This window comes from Saccopteryx bilineata, chromosome 3 (assembly GCF_036850765.1).
Source record: "Saccopteryx bilineata isolate mSacBil1 chromosome 3, mSacBil1_pri_phased_curated, whole genome shotgun sequence".
Lineage (NCBI taxonomy): Eukaryota > Metazoa > Chordata > Mammalia > Chiroptera > Emballonuridae > Saccopteryx > Saccopteryx bilineata.
In genome coordinates this window covers 183255625-183281200 of record NC_089492.1, presented here as the reverse complement: position 1 = coordinate 183281200, position 25576 = coordinate 183255625, and the positions used below count along the sequence as shown (strand labels likewise).

At 40.5% G+C, this 25576-nt stretch overlaps 1 protein-coding gene across 1 annotated transcript in view; it reads right to left on the bottom strand.

Annotated features, from left to right (window-relative positions):
- RANBP9 (RAN binding protein 9) overlaps nucleotides 1–25576 on the bottom strand; it is a 102161-nt gene that overhangs the window by 9826 nt on the left and 66759 nt on the right. The window contains exons 6-11 of the mRNA XM_066268358.1: nucleotides 19497–19681; nucleotides 16844–16956; nucleotides 15045–15153; nucleotides 13504–13694; nucleotides 12048–12192; nucleotides 1468–1589 (exon numbers count right to left, since the gene is read on the bottom strand). Coding sequence (XP_066124455.1) covers nucleotides 1468–1589; nucleotides 12048–12192; nucleotides 13504–13694; nucleotides 15045–15153; nucleotides 16844–16956; nucleotides 19497–19681 — 865 coding nt within the window. The remainder of the gene's footprint in view (nucleotides 1–1467; nucleotides 1590–12047; nucleotides 12193–13503; nucleotides 13695–15044; nucleotides 15154–16843; nucleotides 16957–19496; nucleotides 19682–25576) is intronic.

Here is a 25576-nt window from a genome sequence, read left to right as displayed (position 1 = left end):
GCATGCAGCTTTCACAGTGTTAGGATGTACCTATATGTCAGGGAAAATTTCATGAAAAGTTAAGCACAATTCTCTAAAACTACATTAAACAACATTAATTTAAAAATGTTAGTAAATGTCTCCTAGTCTACTTTATCTGCCACAGCACAGTGATAGAATTAAATGATTCCTGGAAGCTAAGAGAGGCTAAATCCAATAAAAACACAGAAGACACCATATTATACTAATAAAAAAGGGTTAATTACACTACTTTAGAAAAACACTACCTTTAGGAAATAAATTTATAGTATATATCTTGGTTGACAATAATCACTGATTGATAATATAACTTTAAATTACTAGTAACAAAATCACAAATGATAGTTTATATTTAATAAGTACTTTGTGCTATTAGCTTTATACAGATTAGTGAATTTAATCTTCATAATGACCTAAGAGGCAGTTATTATATTACCCATTTTACAGATGAAAAACACAGGCACAGAGCTCTTGAATAACCTGTCCAATGTCACACGGCTAATAAGTGGCAGTTGCAGAATTTGAATCCACATAATCTAGCTCTACTACTCCTCTTAATCACTATGCTCAAAATACTCTTTGAATGCTGAGGCTATTGGTATCTGATAGAATACAACTAGGCTGCCTTTTTAATCATATTCCTTGCTTGAACAATGAATTATACATTGGAACACATAATGGTCAATAGGTGGTCGTATAAATAATAAAACAATGACTTTAAATTTATAAAGTAGTTTCTTTTTATATACTTAGAACAATTTGAAAAAATACCTTTTAACCTCAAAATACTAAGAAATCTATGTTGGTCATGGAATTCTGGCAGAAAAAGATTTTGTAAGCTTCAATAAATTTTATTTTCCACTTCATGGGAAAGTCTCCTAATGGCTTAACTTTATGATACAATTTACTACACAAGTTGTCAACAAAGTGTAATTAAGCATGACAATTTAGGAGGGAGAGGAAGGGGAATCATACTTTAGCACCTACTAAGTGCCAAGCACTGAAACTATGCATAGTCACATATATTCACATCAAATGAATTTAAGAAGTTCTGTTTGATTGGGATTTGTAAAATCATCTTTACCCATCTGGCATTTATTGGATATGTTAACATAAGTATAAAACCTTTTTATATCTCAAACCTTAAATATCCTAAAGGCTACTTAACATTAAAAGCTGATACCACTGCACTGACATCACTGAAGCCGAGTGGAAACAGTTCAGCAAAGAACACTCTCCAGCACTTCCTTCGAAAGTCCTGTAAAGTAACCACTGTCTAGCAACCCACTCTCACAAGAAAGTTTAAGAGAAGCAATGTGTATTACTGTCAAATTGAAAGGCATATACATCTTTAATTTGACTTATGCTCATCAGCTGTAAATCAGTACAAATAAAAACATAACCTTGTAGTCATTTTTTATTAAAAATGTAAGAAATATCACTGCAGACCCATTTCGGTGTCACAATCTTCCATTTCGTGGTCATGCTTAGAGCTACCATTTAGGAAACCATTGGATGAAGTTTCTCCAACTCCATTGGAGTAGTGATCTGTTTCCATGTCTACATCATTACTGAAAACAAAAAAACAAATCTCATTTTAGATATCACACAGTTTAGTTTAAAATAAATTACTACTCACTACATAGCCTACTATAAACTGATTTCAGAAAATATAGCAGTCTGCAAATAAGGTATTTAAGGAAACCTTGAAGGTATCCAAGCCCAATATGTAGCTGACTTGTAACAAAGTTGTACTCCTAGAGATCAGGGGGGAGAAGTACAGGTAGTGGTTTCATGACGTTGTATCAATTATAGAGAAATCATGCTCCAGCACTACTTCCCACTACTTTTCAAACTGCTCTTCATTCTTTGTTAATCAACTCTGGTTCCAGAACCCCACAGCCAGCCCTCAGCATTCAGGTCCAGCATGCAGGGCAAACCTCACTCTGTAGACAAGCTTTCCAGGAGCCCACATCACCTCTTTTCTGCCCGTACAGTCAACTAACTCATTTCTAGACGATCTTTAATAGTCTTCACATTTTGGCATTTGCCCTCATTACTTGAAAATATACCCTCTCTCAAAGGTAAAATAATAATTTTTAAAAACACCCAGTCTCATCCCCTCAGACCTTTTGTTTTATTTTATTTTTATTCATTTTAGAAAGGAGAGAGAGGAGAGAGAGAGAAGGGGGGAGGAGCAGGAAGCATCAACTCCCATATGTGCCTTGACCAGGCAAGCCCAGGATTTTGAACTGGCAACCTCAGCATTTCCAGGCTGACGCTTTATCCACTGTGCCACCACAGGTCAGGCTCCCCTCAGACCTTTTGAACACTCAACACTATTTTTCTCCCACAGGCTTTCCTACTGGCTAAAGATTCTAAAGTATTACCAAATCTTAATTTTAAAAATGCTAATGTGAATATTTAGGGCATTTCCAATTTCACTCATTTTTACATTTACTGAATGAATAACTGTGTGCCAATGCCTATAATTGGACATACTGAGGTTGTCAGTGTAGGGCCTTTAGCTCTACCTGCACACCTAATCTTTAAGATTGTCCTGTGACAGTCTAGGTAACAATTCTACAACCCCTCAAAAAATTCTTGATAAAAATTTAGGAAATATTTAAATAAAAATGACCTTTTCTCATTAAAAAAGCAAGGTATATTCATTTCTTGGAAAACAAAAACATAGAATGCAGATGAACTAAAAGCACTCTATGCATAATGCCACTAAAGGCGGTTAACACCTTGGGGTGAGCTTTTTGTACATGAGTGTGAATGTGTGTGTGTGTGCGTCTGTGTGTGAGAGTACGTTGGGTGCATGCACACTTCTATCAGTAAAACCTATGTGGTAAAAAGAGATCTAGGAATAAGGGTGAAATGGCCTCAGGATGTCTTTGTCAGTCAGAAAAAATGTTTACTAGTATACTGACAAACTGAGAACTGACAGGAAAAATCAAACTTTGAAAATAATGTTTAATGGAAATCCTTAAGATCATAGCTTTTAGTGATCTTAATAACATACTAAATCATTCTATTTTAAACAATTCAACATAGGATTTGAGAGGGAGTCTTTCATAAGAGCCCCGAACCATGTTGCATGGTAAGTGCTGAGGCTCTAATGAAATAGCCTCTGCCCTCCAGGAGCAAACAGGTATGACAGAGCATGACACACTATGATAAAAGTCAGTCATGGGAGTGACACAACTGTTGGTAGTGATGTAAATCAAGGAAAAATCCTGGAAGAGGTAACATCTGAACCTGACTTTTAACTAGAACAGAAGTTAGGACAGAGAAGAAGAGGGTAGGGAGAAGAGAATTTCTGATGGAGGGGAGGTAGAATATTAGGAAAAAGCAGAAATCTGGAAGTCAAAAATCCTGGGAAGTAGTCTGTTTTGCAACTTACTAGCTACTAATTATTTCCCTTAAACACACACACACACACACACACACACTCATTTACTTTTCAGGGAGTCAGCTCTACATCTGTAAAAATGGTTTTAATACACTGCTCACAAAAATTAGAGGATATTTCAAAATGAATATGAAGCGATAAAAGGAGCATTTGATTTTTTTTTTATTAAACAAGAAAAGCAAACAAGTCAAAGAAAGGTGTTTGATTATGCAAATGAGATGCAAACTCAATTATCATGATTAAGTAGCAAGTGACATATTGGTAGGGGTAAACAGAAGCATGTCAAACTGGATGAGAATGCCACACATTCACTGTTCAGTAGGGTGTGTGGTCACCGAAGACTGCCAAAACACACTGACAGTGATGGGGCAGGACAGGATCAGAGTGTCCAGCAGTTCTCATGGGATCCTCTGCCACTCTTGCTCCAAGGCAACTTCCAGCTCAAGAAGTGTGTGGGAGGCATTGGACGGTTTGTCAGACGTCTTCCCAGTGCATCCCAAGCATGTTCAATGGGATTCAGGTCTGGAGAACGTGAAGGTCAGTCCATGAGTTCTAGTCCTGCCTCCTGAAGCATGTTGTTGACGAGAGGCGCATGGTGGGGCCTTGCATTATCGTAGTCCATGAAAAGAACGTTGTTTCCAACTGCTCCAGCATAGGGTACCACTATAGGGTGCAGGACCTCATCTCGATATCCGACAGCAGTCAGCGATCCATTTCTGATGACGTGGAGGTTGGTACAACCACCAATGCTGATGCCATGATTTCACCACCACCGAAGGCATCCCTTTTTTCGCATGAAAAGTGGATTCTCCTGCATTCCTTTCATGCCAGATCAAGACACAATGATTGTCAGGCTGCAGACTCATCAGAGAAGTAGACAGTTGACACTCATCACGGGTCCAAGGACGATGCTCATCAGCCCACCTTCTACAGGTTCTATGGTGTTCAGCAAATAATGGAATGCACAACACTGGTCACCAGGTATGCAGTCCAACACGATGGAGCTTATTTCGTATGGTCTGGGTGCATATTAGTCGTCTAGTGGCAGCAAGAAACTGTCCCCGCAGCTCTGTTGCATTGCTGTGCCTGTTCCTTCTTGCCAATAAGGTCAAATAGCTGTCATCTCTTGCTGTTGTGGCAGATGGGTGACCCTGTCCTCGTCTTCTTTGTACTGTGCCAGTCTCTTGAAAGCGATTCCAGTCTGCTAATCACGCTTTGGGATGTTTCAAGTGCTGTTGCCACTGTTGTCTGTGTCTGACCAGCTTCAAGACGTCCTATGGCTCTCTAGGCTTTGCATTTGGGCAAATCGTTTTGCAGGGGGCATTGCAAGGGCTGGGAAATTGCAGGATGTGCACTTTCAAGATCAGGCACCATGCAGATACTCTAGTACTTTCAGCCTTTTGTACAGTGCATTTTCACCAATGAAATAAAAGTTGGTTTTGCATCTCATTTGCATAATCACTTTCTTTGACTCATCGTTTGCTCTTCTGATGTTCTTGTTTAATAAAAAATCAAATGCTTCTTTTTTTTATTGCTTCATATTCATTTTGAAAGATCCCTGATTTTTGTGAGCAGTCGATTAATGGGAAGTACCCCCATCTCTGTCTACTTCACAGCACTGTTGTAAGGAAAGCCAGTACTAACTATACAGAAAAACTGTTACTGTTTAACAGTTTAAGAGAATTTAAAAGCTTACTTTCTTATCTTATACTGAACTCAAAGGAGAATGCTGTGTCATCAACCCATTCAGTTAGGTTTCCTTCCTTGCACTTGGGTAATCGTATGTTACTTTCGCAACTTCCTGCCATGAAGATAGTACTTAAGAGAAAAACTCACCAACTCATTGTAGTACGTACTATCCTTAAACAATGGCAGAACCCTCTATCAACAATAAAGTACTAAAATCTTAACTTTTAAAATTTCCATACAAAGTGCTACAATATTCTAATTTTATATTTTTAGTATGTCATCTCTACGGTCACTACCCTGACCTCCTCAGCCAAAGACAGTCACGTTTTCCACTGTTCTTCTCATGCCACTTATGTATACTTCCATTATAACCTGTACCACACAACACCATTACTTCAGTAAGTTTTTGTCACTATGATAGATAACCTAGAAATTCTGATCAACCTCCAAATTTTCAAATACAGATTTTTACATATACTCCTTTCTCTGGAGTCATACTTCCACTGAAATTCCACACTAAAAGTTAGGTTCTCTCGCCTTTGATGAAAAATTATGCACTAATGAACATTTCCCCCAAAATGCGGTGTTGTCAATCAATTCATGTCATAAGACCAAATCAACATCAGATTGATAAAACCTATCTATTATTTTTATGAAAAAAAAAGTTATGCCATGAGTCCTAAACCAAATTTGGATTCAGATGCTAGATGATTTGGGCAGACTGAATTCATAAGAACTTGCTTTCAAACACTAGTATTCAATTCAAGTGATTACATTTCAGGAGCCTTTAAAAAGTTTCACAAATGTTAAACCTGAGTATGTCACAGTATAGTGATACAGTCATTTCTTCTCTCATAGCTCTTTGAAATCAGAAGAGTAATTCTTCCTGCCTAGCAGAATGGTTGACATCCAACAAGTCCTCAGTACTACCTTCATGCTCTATGTTCACTAAATGACTTAACCATATCTGCTATAATAAAGACACTTAAAGATATACAATATGTGACTTAACTTGGAAACCTAAGAAAGGGCATTTATGTGATCATCTGTATAAGTCTGTGGTGGGCAGGAAGACTAAACTGGAGAGCCCTTGATTTGCCCTTATAACCCAACTATAAGGGCATAGGGAATGAAGAATAAGAGGAAGGTTCAAGGAAACAGCCTAAATGCATATGAAGAGACTGGAAAGCGAGAAGATTTGGGGAATTTACTCCCTACCCTTTTTGTAAGGTTGGTGGATAACGGGTAGAGGTCACATGAGAAACCAGACCCGGCAACTTTGGCTAGAGCCACCCACATTCATGCGTGCCGAAAGAAACTTCCCAGGAGTCCTTGGAAAAAGAGTGACTATCAGTCAGCCAGTGAGATTTCGCCACGTCATAGTAGCTCAACCACCCTAGATGGGACCCTTTAAATACCCTCACGCGGTTTCATCCACGCGACTTCCCTGGCCCGTGTCCCCCAGACCAGGGAACATCGTCCAAGAAGCACTCTGTACTCAATAAAGCTTTTGCTTATCCACACTGTGGCTACGCCCCTTCCTTCTTCCTCAGCCGGGAAAATACCTTATGTTTGGTGCCGAAAACCCGGGAGGAGTCAAGGTTCACTCCTCTCCCCTTCCCCTCTGAGAAAGAACCAGGACCTCCGACCTTCCACCCACTTTAGCACATGGTGCGGTAAGTCCCCTGCCTCCAGCGGGAGCTCCCCTCAGTTCTTTCTACCGAGACTCCCTGTCCGAAACCGCAGCTGCGTCAGGGACCTCTTTTCCTTTCTGAGTGCGTGTGTGCCCATGGAGACGTCCCGGTCACTCCCACTTTACTAAACCATCTGGTGACCAGAGATTGAGTTGCGGGACACCAATTCTCAACTCTGATCACTCTGATAACTGAGGATGGCCACAGAGGCACAGGAATCTAAACCTAATCCAAAAACACTCCTGGAGTTGCCTTATCTGAAATCTCTCCCTCCCTAAAGAAGAAGAAACTGTTCTTCTTCTCTGCTGTGGCCAGGCCACAGAACCGACTGGATAATCAAACCAGGTAGCCTCCTGAAGGGACTTTCGGTTTTAACACCCTTACCAATTTACCGCCAAAACTGGGAACTGGTTGGAGATCCCTTACATTCAGGCCTCTAGTATTAGTGCTCCCATCCAAATCTCTGTGCTGCCTGTTCTACCAAGCAGGCCTTTTTTGGCCAGAGAAATCTCACCTAAACCCTCCACTCCTGATCTTTCCTCCTTCACCTACCCCCAATTTCTCTCCCCCTCCTGCCTGACCCCTGGGGGCGCCCCTCTCTCGGGACCCCTCTCTGGTCCCTCTGCGGACCTCTTCACTCAGGTCTCTTCCTTCCAAGAGCCCCTCCCCTCCCTTCACAGGATCCTGTTTCTTTTTTTTTTTTTTTAATTTTTTAAAATTTATTCATTTTTAGAGAGGAGGGAGAGAGAGAGGAGAGAGAGAGAGAGAGAGAGAGAGAGAGAGAGAGAGAAGGGGGGAGGAGCTGGAAGCATCAACTCCCATATGTGCCTTGACCAGGCAAGCCCAGGGTTTCAAACTGGCGACCTCAGGATAAAGGTCGACGCTTTATCCACTGTGCCACCACAGGTCAGGCATCCTGTTTCTTATTTACCTGCAAACACCATTCTCTCTTTCTCCTCCCCTGCTGGTCAGGGGCCCCTCCCTTCTCCAATGTGTTCTTAAGCCCCTCCTCCATCAGGCCATTCTCAGCCTGCCATTGGCCCGTACACCAGTTTGCAGGATGCTCAACCCTAATCTTCTTACAGGAAGTCCAGGCCTTGTCCTGCCTCTGGCTCTAGTGTTTCCTGCCGGATCTGGGTGCCAGGCACCCCAGGAGCCCCTCTCCTTTTATTCTAAACCCCAAACCCCTACCCAAGACCTGTGAAAATGGCATTTAAAGTTTTTAATGGTCAGGAGGAAAAGGCCGAGGCTGTTCGCCAGGCCTGCATGCAGCAGAAGGTGACACTCTAAACCCAGACTCTTGTGGCAGCCCTGAGGCCGGCAGAGCAACAGGGGCAAGGCATAGGAGGTTCCCGACCCAAGTCCAAGCCACAAAGAGGAATCCCACCAGCAGCTTGCTTTAAATGTGGCAAGGAAGGTCACTGGTCCCGGCAGGGTCCCTGCCCGTGGCTGCCTACTGAGCCCTGCCCTAACTGCAAGCAGTCCAGTCACTGGCAGAACGACTGCCCCCCTTTGGGCAACAGGCCCTTCCTCAGCACCTCTGCACAGAGGACAAGCCACCCAAATGGGAGGCCAATACAGCCAGGTGGGCCCACTGCTCGAACTCCCAGGCCTCATGGATGACTGACACGGCCTGGACTCAGAGACCCCCATCACCCACACCGAGCCCCAGGTAATGCTGCAGGAGCAGGTAAGTCCATCTTATTTCTTGTGGACATGGGGGCTACCTTCTCTGTTTTGGCATCACACTCTGGACCTCTAGTTCCCTCACAGGTCTCAGTTAGTTATGGGAGTGGATGGGACCCCTTTTTTTCCCCTTCGCATACCACACCTGACATGCAGTTTGGACGGAATCCCCTTTACGCACTTGTTCTGAGTTATGCCATCGTACCCTGTACCCCTCATGGGTCGGGACATTCTACACAGTCTCGGAGCCACTATCCAGCTGATAGCATCTTCCCACCTACTCCTACCACTCCTGACTGAAGGCTCTCCCACTACCACAGATCACCCTAACCTGATCACACCCCCTATTCCACCAGATATTGTCAACCCTCAGCTCTGGGACACTTCTACCCCTGTGGTAACAACCCACCACCCACCTGTACACATCCGCTTAAAGAATCCCTCTCAGTTCCTATCTAGACCCCAATTCCCTATTTCAGCAAGTCACCACCAGGGCCTTAAACCAATAATTACCGCTTCTTGATCCAAGGCTTACTCATCCCCATGGACTCTCCCTGCAATACCCCCATCCTTCCTGTTCAAAAACCTTCAGGGGCTTATTGCCTCATACAAGACTTACACCTAATCAATGAGGCAATAGTTCTCCTCCATCCAGTAGTCCCTAATCCTTACACATTACTGTTATACATTCCATCAGACACCACTCACTTCATGGTCTTAGACCTCAAGGATGCCTTCTTTACCATTCCTCTACACCCTGATTCTTACTTTCTGTTTGCCTTTACTTGGAATGACCCGGACACTAATGCAGCCCAGCAGCTTACATGGACTGTCTTACCCCAGGGGATCAGAGATAGCCCACACCTGTTTGGACAGGTGCTGGCTCGGGATCTAGCTGCATGCAATCTCGAGACTAGCACTCTCTTATAATATGTAGATGACTTATTCCTCTGCAGCACCTCCCTGCCTGCCTCAAGAAGACACACTGCCACCCTTCTTAACTTCCTTGCCATGAAGGGATATCGTGTCTCCCCTACTAAGGCTCAACTTCACTCTCAGGCTGTAGTCTAACTGGGCATCACCTTAACCCCCACCACCTGAAGTCTCACCCTAAATCGAATTCAGACACTCTATAGTCTCCAACCACCTACCACCGCTGATCAGATTCTTTCTTTCCTCAGTCTAACAGGCTTCTTTAGACACTGGATTCCCAATTTTTCTCTCTTAGGCAAACCCCTCTACAAGGCTGCAAAAGAGACTCCCATGAGACCTCTCACATCCCCCAACGCTGTTAAAAGGGCTTTCTGTACCCTTCGAGATGCCCTCATCTCCTCTCTCCCTCTCGCTTTACCCGACTCCAGACGCCCCTTCCATCTTTTCACTGATGAAAAGCACGGTAATGCTGTTGGCACGTAAACTCAACCTGTGGGGCCTACATACTGCCCCGTGGCATACCTCTCTAAACAATTGGACACCACCTTCGAAGGCTGGCAGCTCTGCCTCCGGGCACTGGGCGAGGCAGCTGAACTCACCAAGGAGGCTACTAAGCTCACCCTTTCCCAAACCATCACTGTCTTCTCCTCCCATAGGCTCACCGACCACCTTTCACACAAATCTCTTTCTCTACTGGGTCCTTCCCGCCTACAAGAATTTCACCTCCTGTTCATCGAAAACCTTTCACTCTTTTGCCCTCTTCCAGACTCAACCCAGCCACTCTATTGCCAGCTCCAACAACACTTCCGGAACCCACCCACTCCTGTACGGAACTAATAGATTTCCTCAATAGACCTCGAGATGGATTATCAGATTCTCCTTTAAAAGATCCAGATCTAATACTCTTTGTAGATGGGAGCTCTGTACAGGGACCCGACGGACGACCTACGCGGTGGTCACCACCTCCTCCACTCTAGAAGCTGCCAGAGGGCACCACCACCCAGAAAGCAGAGCTGACTGCCCTCACGCGGGCACTCATTCTGGCCCAGGGAAAACGCGTTAACTATACATACTGACTCTAAATATGCCTTTCTTATCACCCACAGCCACTCTGCCCTCTGGAAGAAAAGGGGCTTCCTCACTACCAAGGACTCCCCCATAATCAATGCTACCCTCATTTCTAAACTTTTGCAGGCACTACAGCTTCCCACTGAGGTGGCTGTGGTACATTATAGAGACCATCAAACCTCTCAGGACCCAGTGACCTTGGGAAATGCTCGGGCTGATGCAATGGCTCAAAACCTCACCCTGGGAGCCTCCCCCCGTCTCATGTTTCTCTCCATCTCCTTGAAACCTTCCTACACTCCTGAGGAAGAACAGACCCTCCTCAAAAAGGGTGGAGACATGTGCAACCAGGGATGGATATTTCTCAGAGATAGAATTACCTTACCAAAAGGACAGGCTGAAACTATCCTTTCTGATATCCACTGTTCCTTACATATAGGACCAAAAGCTCTCTATCGGTTCTTACAACCACTCTTTTTCTTCCTAGGCCTCCAGCAGACTATCAAAAAAGTACATGTAGCATGCACTATCTGTTCCAAAGCCTCTACACAAGAAGGACTCCGCTTCTGCTTCCCTACTCATCAGCTGAGGGGGCACGTGCCAGGCCAGGATTGGAAAATTGACTTCACTCATATGCCCCCTCATAAAAAACTCCACTATCTCCTAACTTTTGTTAATACCTTTTCAGGGTGGATAGAAGCCTTTCCCACCTCTCGAGAGATGGCAGACACCGTTGCCTCCATTCTCGCTGAATATATCATTCCGCAGTTTGGACTGCCGACTACCATCCAGTCAGACAATGACCTGGCCTTCACTGCCTAAATAGTCCAGCAGGTTGCCACCTCTCTCAACATCACCTGGAAACTCCACATACCTTATCGCCCTCAATCATTGGAACTGCATCTGCGAAGTTTATCAAATCACGGTCAAACAGATGTTCCTCCTGATTCCCCTCAAAGTCACCACCTTACAACCTCCCCTCCCCACGACGCCCCTAACCAGCAGGAAGTAGCCAGATGAATAAGCAGCACCCCTATTTAACACAAAAGGTCAGAATGTAAGGTTGGTGGATAATGGGGAAAGGTTATGTGAGAAACCAGACCCGGCAACTTTGGCTAGGACCGCCCACATTCATGCACGCCAAAAGGTACTTCCTAGGAGTCCTTGGAAAAAGAGCGACAATCAGTCAGCCAGTGAGATTTCGCCACCTCATATTAGCTCAACCACCCTAGAGGGGACCCTTTAAATATCCCACACGTAGTTTCATCTGCACAACTTCCCTGGCCCCTGGCGCCCTGACCAGGGAACATCCTCCAGAAAGCGCTCTGTACTCAACAAAGCTTTTGCTTATCCACACTTCGTGGCTACGCCCCTTCCTTCTTCCTCGGCGGGAAAAATACCTTACACTTTTATTCTCCTGGAGGTTGGGAATTCCCAGACCTCCATTATGGGCCATATAACTCAGTTTTTCCAAAATTATTAAAAATGATAATATCTTTAATTAGGCTGCTTATAGTAATGCAAAAGCTACAAAAATCACTTACCTGGTGAAGTTATTAACTTGCTGTGATCTTGACATATTTATACTGTTCAGTTCAGGTACATTCAAATTAGATAACTGGTATTTACTATGGCAATATGACTGATGTGCTTTATTAGATATTACACCATTACTACAACTTTCAAAACCTGGAAAAAAAGAAGAAAAAGGTAGTTCATGAAAACAGAAATAAACACTAATTTATTATTAGGTTGTAAATAATGTACCCATATTATGATTTTTGTATTTAAGATATAAGAGAGTCAATGGACTATTTACATAGTAAACAACTAACTTATGTGAAAGATACAAGAATACTTTATTGTCAGCTCTAATTATCCTCTCCTCTCATTCTTATTGAAGGCTTCATTATGAATCTTATTTAATCCGCACCCTCCCTGCGAGACCAGTGTTATCATCACCCCCATTTTACTGAGGCTAGGACTCGTCCACACTAGAGAGACTGTACTATCCTGAGAAGTAGTGGTTAGGATACAAACATGGAGATCCTGGGTCCTGACAGGATGACAATACAAAGACAGGTAATCATGTAGAAAAGTACATGCTGACTGAGAAAAAGCAAAAGTGTTACTCTATGCAAAAAAAGGATACAGCATTTGACCTGTGTTTTAGAAAGTTAAATGTACAGAGGAAAGATAAACATCATGGGAAAAACAGAATGAAAGAGACAAGCAAAGAAAGAAGACTGAGAAAGGTGAGCAATCAGCCTGTAGAAGTGATCATAAAGCTGAAAAGGAGAGAATTCTCACTGAGAGAACACCAAAAGCCTTGGGAGAGCCAAAAAGGGCTCTGAGAAAATGAGCCGGGCAGAGCCCATGCTTCAAGAAGCTTGGTCGATGGCCTAGCGTGCGGAGGACCCGGGTTCGATTCCCAGCCAGGGCACACAGGAGAAGCGTCCATTTGCTTCTCCACCCCTCCACCGCGCTTTCCTCTCTGTCTCTCTCTTCCCCTCCCGCAGCCAAGGCTCCATTGGAGCAAAGATGGCCCGGGCGCTGGGGATGGCTCTGTGGCCTCTGCCTCAGGCGCTGGAGTGGCTCTGGTCACAACATGGCGATGCCCAGGATGGGCAGAGCATCGCCCCCTGGTGGGCAGAGCGTCGCCCCCTGGTGGGGCGTGCCGGGTGGATCCTGGTCGGGCGCATGCGGGAGTCTGTCTGACTGTCTCTCCCTGTTTCCAGCTTCAGAAAAATGTGGACAGCTGGCCACATTTGCCAGTGGAAGACGTCACAGCCACATCACCATCTTTCAATTTATACTCTCCTAAAAGCACATACATCGGATCCACTCACAATTTTTCTTTCAGAACACCTTGAGGTCAAATATACATAACATACAAAATTGCTATACAGAAACCTCTAGATTCTTTTAAAATTTCATTTTGGTTCAAAAATATAAAGAAGCGCAAAACTGTAAAGATAATACCGCAAGACTGAATCTCACCAGAAAAATGTGCAGTGCTTCCTTTGCCTGACGCTAGGTTGTGGATATTCATTCCATGGCTGGGGCTCATACTTGGACTACTAAAAGGTCGAGGACTAACAGGATAACTGTCTTGAGATTTTGGACTTCGGCCTCCCAAACATCGTACTTCACTATCTGTACCATTCACCATTTCTATAAACTGACGCACTCTAAAAAAAGAAAGAAAAATTACTTACATAGTATTTTTTTTAATACTTTATTCATTTTAAGGGAGGAGAGGAGGGCAAGAGAAAGAGAGACAGAAAGATAGAGATGGGGGGGGGGGAGAAAGAGGAAGGAGCAGGAAGCATCAACTCCCATATGTGCCTTGACCTGGCAAGCCCAGGGTTTCAAACCGGCAACCTCAGCATTCCAGGTCGACATTTTATCCACTGAGCCACCACAGGTTAGGCCCTACTGAGATATTCTTCAAATAGCCATTTACAGCAACAGACTTTTAAAAGGAAAGATTTTAAGAACTTGTATTTATCAATAATTCTGGCCTTTAGATAGTATGCTAAAACTAATAATGGTTTCATATACTATATTGCTTAGAATAAATTTAAAAGTTTCCAGAAAAATGAGACTATAATAATGCAAGATAGTATATCTTCTTTAATCAGGATTTACTAAGAAAATGAAAACCTATCTGTAGCTATAATAAAGAAAATCAAAATGGACTCTTTCAGCACCAAAATAATTTAATCAAAATATCTAAACTTGTTGACAAATCAAATAGTGTATAAGGCTGTATTTCCACACCCTTACTCATAGCAGTATTATTCACAATCCAAAAGTGAAAGTGACTCAAATGTGTATCAAAGGATGAGTGCATTTAAAAAACAATGCGTTCTACACATACAATGGAATACCATTCAGCCCTCAAAAGGAAGGAATTCTGACAGGTGCTACAACATAGACGAACTCTAAGATTATGCTAAAGGAAATAAACCAGTTACAAAAGATAAATATATACTTCATGATTCCACTTATATGAGGTATCCAGAGTAGTCAAATTCAAGTTCATAGAGAAAACAGAATAGTGGTTGCCAGGTATGAGGAGGGGAGTAATGGGGGGAAGTGTAGTTAGGGTTTAGTAAGTATCAAGTTTTAGTTTGGAAAGATAAAAAAGGTTCTGGAAATAAGATAAAAAAGGTTCTGGTTGGTGATAGTTACAAAATAATGTGAATGTACTCAATAGTATTGAACTGTACATATAAAAAGGGCAAATTTAATGTTATGCACATTTATCACAACTTTTTTAAATGCCAGACTTACTATTAGGTGCTCTGCAGACAGAAAAAGGGATTCCCATCTTCTAAATAAGACTTGCACATTTGGAAACAGAGGCAGAATAGCAGAAGGGCAAACGCACGTTTCATAACCTATTCTTAAATGTGCTATATTACAACTAAGTCAATATTTAAAAGGTAAAACAAAAATTAAAAAATGGAAATGATTTTGGTTACATGCAGCACATATACAAAATAATTATAACATATTTTACTAAACAAACTCACTTTAATGTGAAAAGAAGATTAGGATTTCTTTCAAGTAAACTTGGGTATAACTGTTGTGTTGTTTCAATGGCTTCTCCCATTCTTCCCGCTAACACCAATTTCTGAATTCCTATTTACAAAAAGAAAGCAGAAGATTAATTTTTTAAGAGTAGAAACAGCCCTGGCCGGTTGGCTCAGTGGTAGAGCGTCGGCCTGGCGTGCAGAAGTCCCGGGTTCGATTCCTGGCCAGGGAACACAGGAGAAGTGCCCATCTGCTTCTCCACCCCTCCCCCACTCCTTCCTCTCTGTCTCTCTCTTCCCCTCCCGCAGCCGAGGCTCCATTGGAGCAAAGATGGCCCGGGCGTTGGGGATGGCTCCTTGCCTCTACCCCAGGCGCTAGAGTGGCTATGGTCGCAACAGAGCGAAGCCCCGGAGGGGCAGAGCATCGCCCCCTGGTGGGCAGAGCGTCGCCCCCTGGTGAGCGTGCGGGCGTATGCGGGAGTCTGTCTGACTGTCTCTCCCCGTTTCTAGCTTCAGAAAAATACAAAAAAAAAAAAAAAATGAGTAGAAACATCTTTAGTGGACTCTCAACAAAAAGACTTAGCAAAATATTTTAAAATAAATTATGGTGATTAATTTTCATTTCCTTTTCTAAAAATCATAGTTTGTCTTAGGCAATCATAAAAATTTCAAAGAAATTAACAAAAAACAAGTACTTTCATAAACTATTTTAAAAAATTACCAACTATCATACAATATAGGAAAAACACCTGTTAAGCAATGCTGAAGTAATACTACTAAATACTAGTATTAAAAAGGTGGCTATGTTTACAGCATACAGGATGTTGACGTTTCACAGATATACACTAAATCTCCAAATTTACTGAATTACATTCACTAAATACGTAGTTTTTAATGTCACCCATACCTTGATAAAGTAGTTTTTTAAAAGATCATAGGAAACATTAAAGAATATTCAAAATGTCTTATCAAATATGATAACCTTTTGAATCCAGTACTAAAGGAATGCTAGACTTTAAGTAAGATCTGAATTAAACAGATACTCACTGAGCATTCCCTGCACCACATATTTGTAAAATTAGATGATGAGGATTATAATGAATTCGTGATCATCTCCTGTTCACCAGCTTATACAGTGAGACAAAGCATACAGCAGCCACAACACAATGTAGTCAGTGTTGTTATAGCAGTTTGCCCTATAGAAGAGTTTTGTCTTCATCCATCATGGTTTTACCGATTATGTTTTATTTTTTATGCCTATATTCTCCCCAAGCTATACCCTCCCCTGATGGACTAACTGTACCAATTTTAGGATGGCTAACTATGGAAGTGATGCTGTCTTGTCCTTGTAAGAACAGATCATTGCTCTGGCCACAATAACTAGAACCTAAATAATAAATACTTAACATCGAAATTATCTTAAATTTAGATACAGCAATTTAATGTAAAGCTACTTAAATTTCTTTCATACTACCTCCACTAACATTTAATCACAGGAGTATTTTAACAAAAAAAATTTTTTTTATTAAATGTTTATTTTCTGAAAGCTCATTTTTAAAAAATGGTTAACATTGTTACAAAAATTCTCCAAAATTATATCCTTCTACATCCAGAACCCTAGCAAAGTCCTCTGTGAATTTTTAAATGTAATCTGAAAAAACGTCAGTGAAAAATAAATTTCAGAGTTAACGATTTTTAAACTTTTAAAAATTTTAATTTGAAAATAAAATTTCTAAACATTAATATAATCAAACCTATAATCTGAAAACAAATGTTAGCCATACACCAGAGGTCCTTACTTTGTCTATTCTTAATGGAAGCTAATTCTTCTAGAACGGTCTGGTCTGTAGATCTGGCAAAGGCCTCTGCCGTGGCACAGTACCCATGGTGGACTAAGTAAGATGAAACCATCCTTAAAATAAAAAGAAACAGATAACTTTTAGTCAAGAGAATACATGCTTCATACTATAATTTATATAAACAAGGTCTACTCTGGTGTTATAAAGTCAACCTATTCCCTTGTAATAATTAAGGATTTAATGACCTCAAATTTAAAGTTCAAAAAGTCATTTTGTTCTTTCATGTAGTATTTCCAAAAAGATAACTGCAAATGCTATGTTGAGACTACTGTCCATAAAAATAAGTATTACTAGAGACTCAAGGACACCTCATTATCTCCAGGTACTTTCCAATTATTTCCCACCCTTATATTCAATCCTACTAACCATAATTTCTGTTTCATGTTTATCATGACTTAATCCAGTAAAGTGTAGTCACTGTGTAAAAAAACAAACTTAAAAGGTTAACTCCACTACCTATCAGTTACATTAGATGGGACCACAAGTTGTGAACACAATACTAGGGGTGAACCTGGAAAGAGTATCTTCCAGAAAAGTCTTACAAAGGTGATAATACTAATCAATGAGAATTGGCCTTCTAATCTAAACCAATTAGTACAGCTGTGCAAGAGTTTACTCAAATATAATTTATATGAGTAATACACTTCTAAAAAAACAAGTTTATTTTTCAAAAAGCCACTAAGTGGTCAAAACACATATTTATATCTAACTACAACATGTTAGAAAAACTGTTGACTAAGCAATATTAACCCACACAGCCAATATATCCAAATATTTAACTCTTAAAGCTGCCTCAATTTGGCATGGCTAAGGAACTATTAGAAAAGGTGCTTGGGGGAGGGGGAGAATCTCTAAGAAATATTTCATTTTATTTCATCTAATTGTTCAAATTAAGAGGTAGGTGAGAACCTTTTAAAATCAACTTTCCAGGAGATCGTGGTGACTGTCAATTTTGTGAAGAATGGGGTTGGGGTAGGGCCCTCACTGAACGCTGGCTGTAAGATACAACAATGTTTCCTCTACTACTATCCTGCCATGATGCTCAGTGGTGACTATTTTCTTATTTTTTTTTAAGATTTTATTTATTGATTTTACGGGGGGAGGGGGCAAGAAGTATCAACTCACAGTTGCTTCACTCTAGGTGTTCACTGTTTGCTTGTTGTATGTGCCTTGACCAGGCAAGGCCAGGGTTTTGAACTGGTGATCTCAGCGTTCCAGGCTGACTCTCTATGCACTGTGCCACCACAGGTCAGGCAGGAGCAACAATTTTTAAAGAGTTCAAGGAATGCAACCCCAGGAGAGCAACTTATCCTAGCTCTAATAAAAGGCAACTATGGGATTCTGAGTCAGGATTAACTACTCTTTCAACTGCAGGACAAAAATACTATTGTAGAGTCTCGTAATACCAAATAATAATAGCTCTAGTGAATAAGCATGCATTCAAAATCACCAACATATCTCCCGATCATTATCTTTTCCAAAAAGTTGTATTAGATTTCTAAATTTCAGATTGTTCAAAGTAACTGAAAAAACATTTAAGATTAATTTTGTCAGACTGATGGTATCTGAAAATGTTATTTTCTTGGGTTAGAATTACAGTAGTAAAAATGACTATTTAAACTTACTGGTATTTATTTAAATTTTAACTCTATACTAGAGCTACCATTTAGTACTACTGATACTAAGGTGTCATCTTGCACCTTTTAGCAAAGGTATAGTCAAAAAGGTAGTTGTCATAGTAATTATATTCTCTTGCTGACTTCTATAATAAAATTCTGTATTTCCATAAAAATAAAACAAATAAAATTTTCTGGTAAAAAATTAGTTGAGAGGAAAGTTATTCATTTTACAGTACTTTTATTGACACCCACTGTGCTTTGCTGCTGCCCATCCTCCACCACTGGAATTAATGGGTCAAAAGTGTTTATCCTGCACTTAGGGATCCTAACTCCACGCTCACTGGTCCTTGGTTCTATTTCCTTTAACTCCTCCTAATGTCTAACAATAGCGCATACAAGTAAATGGCATTAAAAATAATTAGTAAAATTCTTAAAAGTTTCTCAAGCCAGAGGTTTTTGGCCAGATTTTCCTATTTTGAATAGGAGCAATTATAACCTTACTAAATCTGCGTGATAAATAATAAATACTGAGGGATCCTAGGAAACAAAAACAGCTAATATTATTCTTACAGAGTAACCCATTCACTACCAAAATTCAGCCAAATCCTGAAAATGTTTATTCTTATTGAGCAATAATTCCTTTTCCTCATAAATATCTGAACTACTACTAAACAGCTTCTGAACTGGCACCATTAATAGCTGAATTATGTAACCTATGGAAATCATTAAATCCTATTACTAATGATAGAACATGAATTACCCTAACCTATCTAGTGTCACTTCTTCCATCAAATTAATGTCATACTAATATACAATTCTATATGTTGCCACCAAATCAAACATTAAGTCCATTAAAATTATTAGGCTATAAATGACTACATTAAAAAGCTTCAAAAAATATTCTTTTGTACTAAAATAAAATGTTTTATAAAGGAGTACTTTTGAATAATGTCCATTCAAATCTCTTCACTTACTTTTGTATCATGGTCTGCCACTCTCCTTCTCGATCCCCAACAGGAAACCGGTCTATCTGTGCCTGTATTTTGGTTCTCCACTCCCGCATGTAGTCTTCTATATCAAACACAAAAGGATGTTGCCCAAAATTGGCATCAACGACCTCTCCTGGTGTCTGAAGCCCAACAGTGGGATATAAATTTGGCTGTAGGACAACAAACACATTTCACTAAGCAACTAGCCCTTTTATGTTAAAGACATTCATTCTTTCATATGCTGTCTTTACAAGACTACAAATTTACTCCATTAAAATCTCAATCCAAAACTAGTTGAGGAAAGATTAAAGCAAATATTCTAAACCACAATCTATACTATATAAAAAATATAATTTCCTGTAATCTAATCATCAGGAAAAAAAATAAAATGACTTCAGTAACTGTTTTATTTATTCAAAGACCATATGAAAATTAACTTTTAATAAATGAAGACATAATCCTTGCTCTTAAGAGTATGTCATATAGCCTGATCAGGCAGTGGCTCAGGATAGAGCGTCGGACTGGGACGCAGGTTCAAAACCCTGAGGTCACCAGCTTGAGCATGGGCTCATCTGGTTTAAGCAAGGCTCACCAGCTTGAGCCCAAGGTCACTGGCTTGAGCAAGGGGTTACTCGGTCTGCTGTAGCCCTCCTGTCAAGGCACATATGAGAAAGCAAGCAATGAACAACTAAGGTGCCGCATTGAAGAACTGATGGCTTTTCATCTCTCTCCCTTCCTATCTGTCCCTATCTGTCCCTCTCTCTGTCACACACAAAAAAAGAGTATGTCATATAGTAGTTACAGAGATTCACGTATAAACACATAATTCAGGTTTATCCTTTTATACATGATATATGTGTGTCACGTCTAGAATTGCACGTGAAAGAAGTTACAATCCAAACTGATCAAGTACTATTTTTTTTTTTTTTCATTTTTCTGAAGCTGGAAACAGGGAGAGACAGTCAGACAGACTCCCGCATGCGCCCGACCGGGATCCACCCGGCACGCCCACCATGGGGCGACGCTCTGCCCACCAGGGGACGATGGTCTGCCCATCCTGGGCGTTGCCATGTTGCGACCAGAGCCACTCTAGTGCCTGAGGCAGAGGCCACAGAGCCATCCCCAGCGCCCAGGCCATCTTTGCTCCAATGGAGCCTTGGCTGCGGGAGGGGAAGAGAGAGACAGAGAGGAAGGTGCGGTGGAGGGGTGGAGAAGCAAATGGGCGCTTCTCCTGTGTGCCCTGGCCGGAAATCGAACCCGGGTCCTCTGCACGCTAGGCCGACGCTCTACCGCTGAGCCAACCGGCCAGGGCTATCAAGTACTATTTTAAGTTTACTAATTTCACTTCTCTGTACATTTGGGATACCTTTATAAATGGTGACCATTATAAGCAAAATACAGTGGCATTAAGAATGAGGATTCTCTATATAAAAACAAAAGACTCAAATGCACATATTTCAAGAGAAGAAAAGGACAAATTTAAAATTTCAAATTCACAAAAAAATGCATTTAGATGTAATACAAGATTTCAAGGCTAAACAATTTAATAGCTGTGTGTGTGTGTGTGTGTGTGTGTGTGTGTAAAAATACCAGAGTCCTTTTGGCTCTATCACTAGCTGTTAAATCTAAAGAGAGAATGAGTTACAGACTGTCTACTAAATGGCAGTGTTTAATCATTATAATAATCCTGTGAAGTTAACTATTATTTGAACTACAAGAACACAAAAATTGAAAATCAGGGCAAATTAATGTGCTCAAGTTAACTTTAGTGTATAACCTTCCAAATCTGTTTCTAAACTTATGTTAGCCCCAGTATGTATGTCCATTATGTAAATATTTGCATAAAAGGAGGAACTGAAGTTTATGCACCACAGTATTCTATAGCTTGCTTTCTTCATTTAGTAAAAATAGTACATCTTTGTCAGTACACATTTTTTAAAACTTTTTTTGGTGTATTTTTATAATTTAACATTTATGAAACGAGGATGCCTCTTAGAATCCATGGTCAGTTAATGGGCAGTGATTTTTCTTAAGACATAATAATGGCGTATCTTATTATTGGAGTCCCAGCTTCAATGAATGTGGTATATCATACCACCTATAAACTGACATTCTTTTTATTTATTATTTATAATTTTTATAAATACTACAATAAACATTTTTGTATTTTATATAAAAAATTGTATAAAATTTGTAAATAATACAAACAATGCTATAAGGACATATATCTTTACATATGTTTGTTTTCCTGTAGTATTAAATTCTTAAAAGTGGAATTGCTACCTGACCAGCAGTGGTGCAGTGGACAGAGCATCGACCTGGGATGCTGAGGCCCCAGGTTCAATACCCTGAGGTTGGTGGCTTGAATGTGGGCTTATCTGGTTTGAGGACAGGCTCACCAGCTTGAGCAAGGGGTCACTGACTCAGCAGGAGCACCACAGTCAAGGTACATATAAGAAGCAATCAATGAACAACCAAACTGCTGCAACTATGAGTTGATGCTTCTCATCTCTCTCCATACCCACCCTCGGTAAAAAAAAAAAAAAAGGAAAAGAGTGAAATTACTTTGTCAATTTTAATAGAGTTTGCAAAAAATTTCTTCTTACAAAACATAAATTACCCTAATTATATCAGCCTACATTTCTGTGTGTACAGTAGATGAAGGAACTTATTTTCTCAACCTTCATCCACACTGGGTATTCTCAACCTTTTTAAATCTTACACTGACCCTAGTTAGTTGGCTCAGTGGTAGAGCGCCAACCTGGTATGTGGATGTCCTGGTTCGATTACTAGAGCAAACAGGAGAAGTGACCATCTGCTTCTCTTACCCTCCCAAAGCTATGGCTTGACTGGTTAGAACGCATTGCTCCGGCGCTGAGGATGGCTCCCTGGAGCCTCTTCAGGAGCTCGGTTGCAAGCTTGGCCCCAGATGGGCAAAGTATTGGCCCCAGAAAGGGGCTGCTGAGTAGATCCCATCAGGAGCATGTGAGAGTCTATCTCCCCTCCTCTCACTTTTATTTGCATTTTAAAAATTGAGTGAATTTAAGTGCCTTAATATTGTACTTGAAGAGCCAGTAATCTTTGTCCACCTGTAAAGTGAGAGTTTTTTATATTTGAAATATTGTTCTATAAAATTCATTTATGTATGTTTTGTCACAGGGAAGTTTTAAACTTATGACACACTTTTATTAGAGTATTCATGAATGCTGATTTTCTTTTAGTGTTGATACGAGTTATTTTCCTGAATTGGTCAGAAATATTTAGTTTAGCAAACCATTTAAAAAGTATCTCTGGACATTGCTGAATATCAGAATTATAAACTCTGATTAATGAATAGGATTGCCTTTTACTCTATTTATATCCTTATTAAGAGTCTTTGGCTTTATATACTTTTGTTCTAGAGCAGTGGTTGGCAAACTTATTAGTCAATGGAGCCAAATATCGATAGCACAACGATTGAAATTTCTTTAGAGAGCCAAATTTTTTAAACTTAAACTACATAGGTAAGTACATTCCTTTTCAAGGTAGCGCCTGCATGTGGTATTTTGTGGAAGAGCCACACTCAAGGGGCCAAAGAGCCGCATGTGGCTCACGAGCCACGGATTGCTGACCAGGGTTCTAGAGTATGTCATAATTTTGTGTTTAGAGACATGAGGATATGTGTCATTAACATGTAAGTGCTATGCATTTGGATAAATCCCTTAAATTCTTTAGGTCTGTTTTCCCATCGGTGAAATGAGCCTCTGAAAAGGCTCGGATTTTATGGAACTTTTCTCTTCCACATTTGTGTACTTCTAAACATTTGTTTTATTATTTAAATATTTAAAACTATACATTACTTTTTTAATCAGGAAGTGATAAAAAACTGAAAAAGATAAAGTCAGAAGAGAACTAAATGAAAAGTAACTATAAGTTTTTATACCATTTACACAAATTGAAGAATTTGAGGGCAAGGGATTAGGGACATAGCCTTTGACTGGTAAACTATAAACTTTAAAAATTTAACAGAAATTTTAACTTGCGAGATTGTAGATTTCTAAAAATAGAAATAATGCGCCTGATCAGGCAGTGGCACAATGGATAGACTGTCGGACTGGGATGCGGAAGGACCCAGGTCCGAGACCCCGAGGTCACCAGCTTGAGCACGGGCTCATCTGGCTTGAGTAAAAAAAAAAAGCTCACCAGCTTGGACCCAAGGTCACTGGCTTGAGCAAGGGGTTACTCAGTCTGCTGAAGGCCCGCGATCAAGGCACATATGAGAAAGTAATCAATGAACAACTAAGGTGTCACAACGAAAAACTGATGATTGATGCTTATCTCTCTCTGTTCCTGTCTGTCTGTCCCTATTTATCCCTCTCTCTGCCTCTCTGTCCCCGTAAAAAAAAAAAAAAAAAAAAAAAAAAGAAATAATGCAATGGTTTTCAGTTTAGTCAGAATTGTACAGCCATTGCCATGATCAAATTTAGAACATTTTCATCACTCCAAAAAGCACCCCACCTATTTGCAGTCCCTCCCTATGCCATTCCCATCACTCCAACTCTGACAACCTCTGAACTCCTTTCTGATTCTACAGATTTGCCTCTTTTGGACATTTTGTATAAATGGGATTATATAGTACGTGGTCCTTTGGATTTCTTTCAGTTTGCATAATATTTCCAAGGTTTGTCCATGTTGTAGCATATATCTAGTTTATGGGTTTATGTAAAACAGTGTTTCCCAGAAAACTTTTTTTTTTAATTCAGTGAGAGGAGGGGAGGCAGAGACAGACTCCTGTATGTAGTCCAACTGCGATCCACCCGGCAAGCCCACTAGGGGGAATGCTCTGCCCATCTGGGATGTTGAGCCGTTGCTCAGCAAGTGAGCCCTTCTTAACGCCTGAGGCGGAGGCCATGGAGCCATCCTTAGCACCCAGGGCCAACTCATTTCAATCAAGCCATGGCTACAAGAAGGGAAGAGGGAATAAAGGAGGAAGGGGGGAGGACGAGCAGGAGAGAGAGAAGTGAGAGGAGGAGGGGTGGAGAAGCAGATGGGCATTTCCCTTGTGTGCCCTGACCAAAAATCAAACCCAGGACATCCAAACACTGGGCCACCACTCTACAACCAAGCCAACCGGCCAGGGCCTTACTTCTTAAAAAACAAAACAAAAAAAACCTAAACCAAAAAAAACTTCTGCCAATGTAGAATAAAACAAAAGTGTGAATAATCTAAGTTTCCACTAAGATAACAGAACAAAATGCCTGACTGGTGGCGATGCAATGGATAGAATATTGACTTGGGACGCTGCGGACCAATGTTTGAAACCTCCAGGTCACCAGCTTCAGCATGGGATCACAGACATGATTCTATGGTCAATGGCTTGAGAAAGAGTTCACTGGCTTGGCTGGAGCCTCCCTCCACCGCTCCCTGATCAAGGCATGTATGAGAAGCAATCAATGAACAACTAAAGTGATGTACTACAAGTTAATGCTTCTTATCTCTCTCCCTGTCTGTCTCTCTCTCTCTCTCCTTCTCTCTCTCACACACTTAAAAAAAAGATAACAGAAAAGATTTCATTTCTATCAAAATAAATGCAAATATTAAATACTATTAAAAAGCTATATATATACATTAAAATCATATTGAGTAGCATAGTTTTCTATATTTAAAAGATTTTTTTCTATCAAAATGAAAGCAGTTAATTTATCTATAAAATAATTTCAATATCTTCAATTACAAAAGGAATTTATTTAGTTTCACACTGAATTAGTTTATAGATGAACATTCCTCAAACTGGTGAGGTAAGCTGGGGAAGAAACAGTATTCTGAAATAGATCTAAGGATTTCAAAGCTGTTTAAACACCCTGTGTTTCATGATAATTGTAGTACCACCTAGGTAAATTTTTTTGTTCTACAAATATACTCTCTTCCAGGATTTAATACTACAACTAAAGAGGGAGAGATCACAGGTACAAAACACATATAAATACTTTTTGATGGTCCTTTTAATTTAAGGTAAAGACTTTTTCCTTCCTTTTTAAATAGAAGAATGGTATGTTACATGTAAAAGACGCAGAAGATCTCAGTCA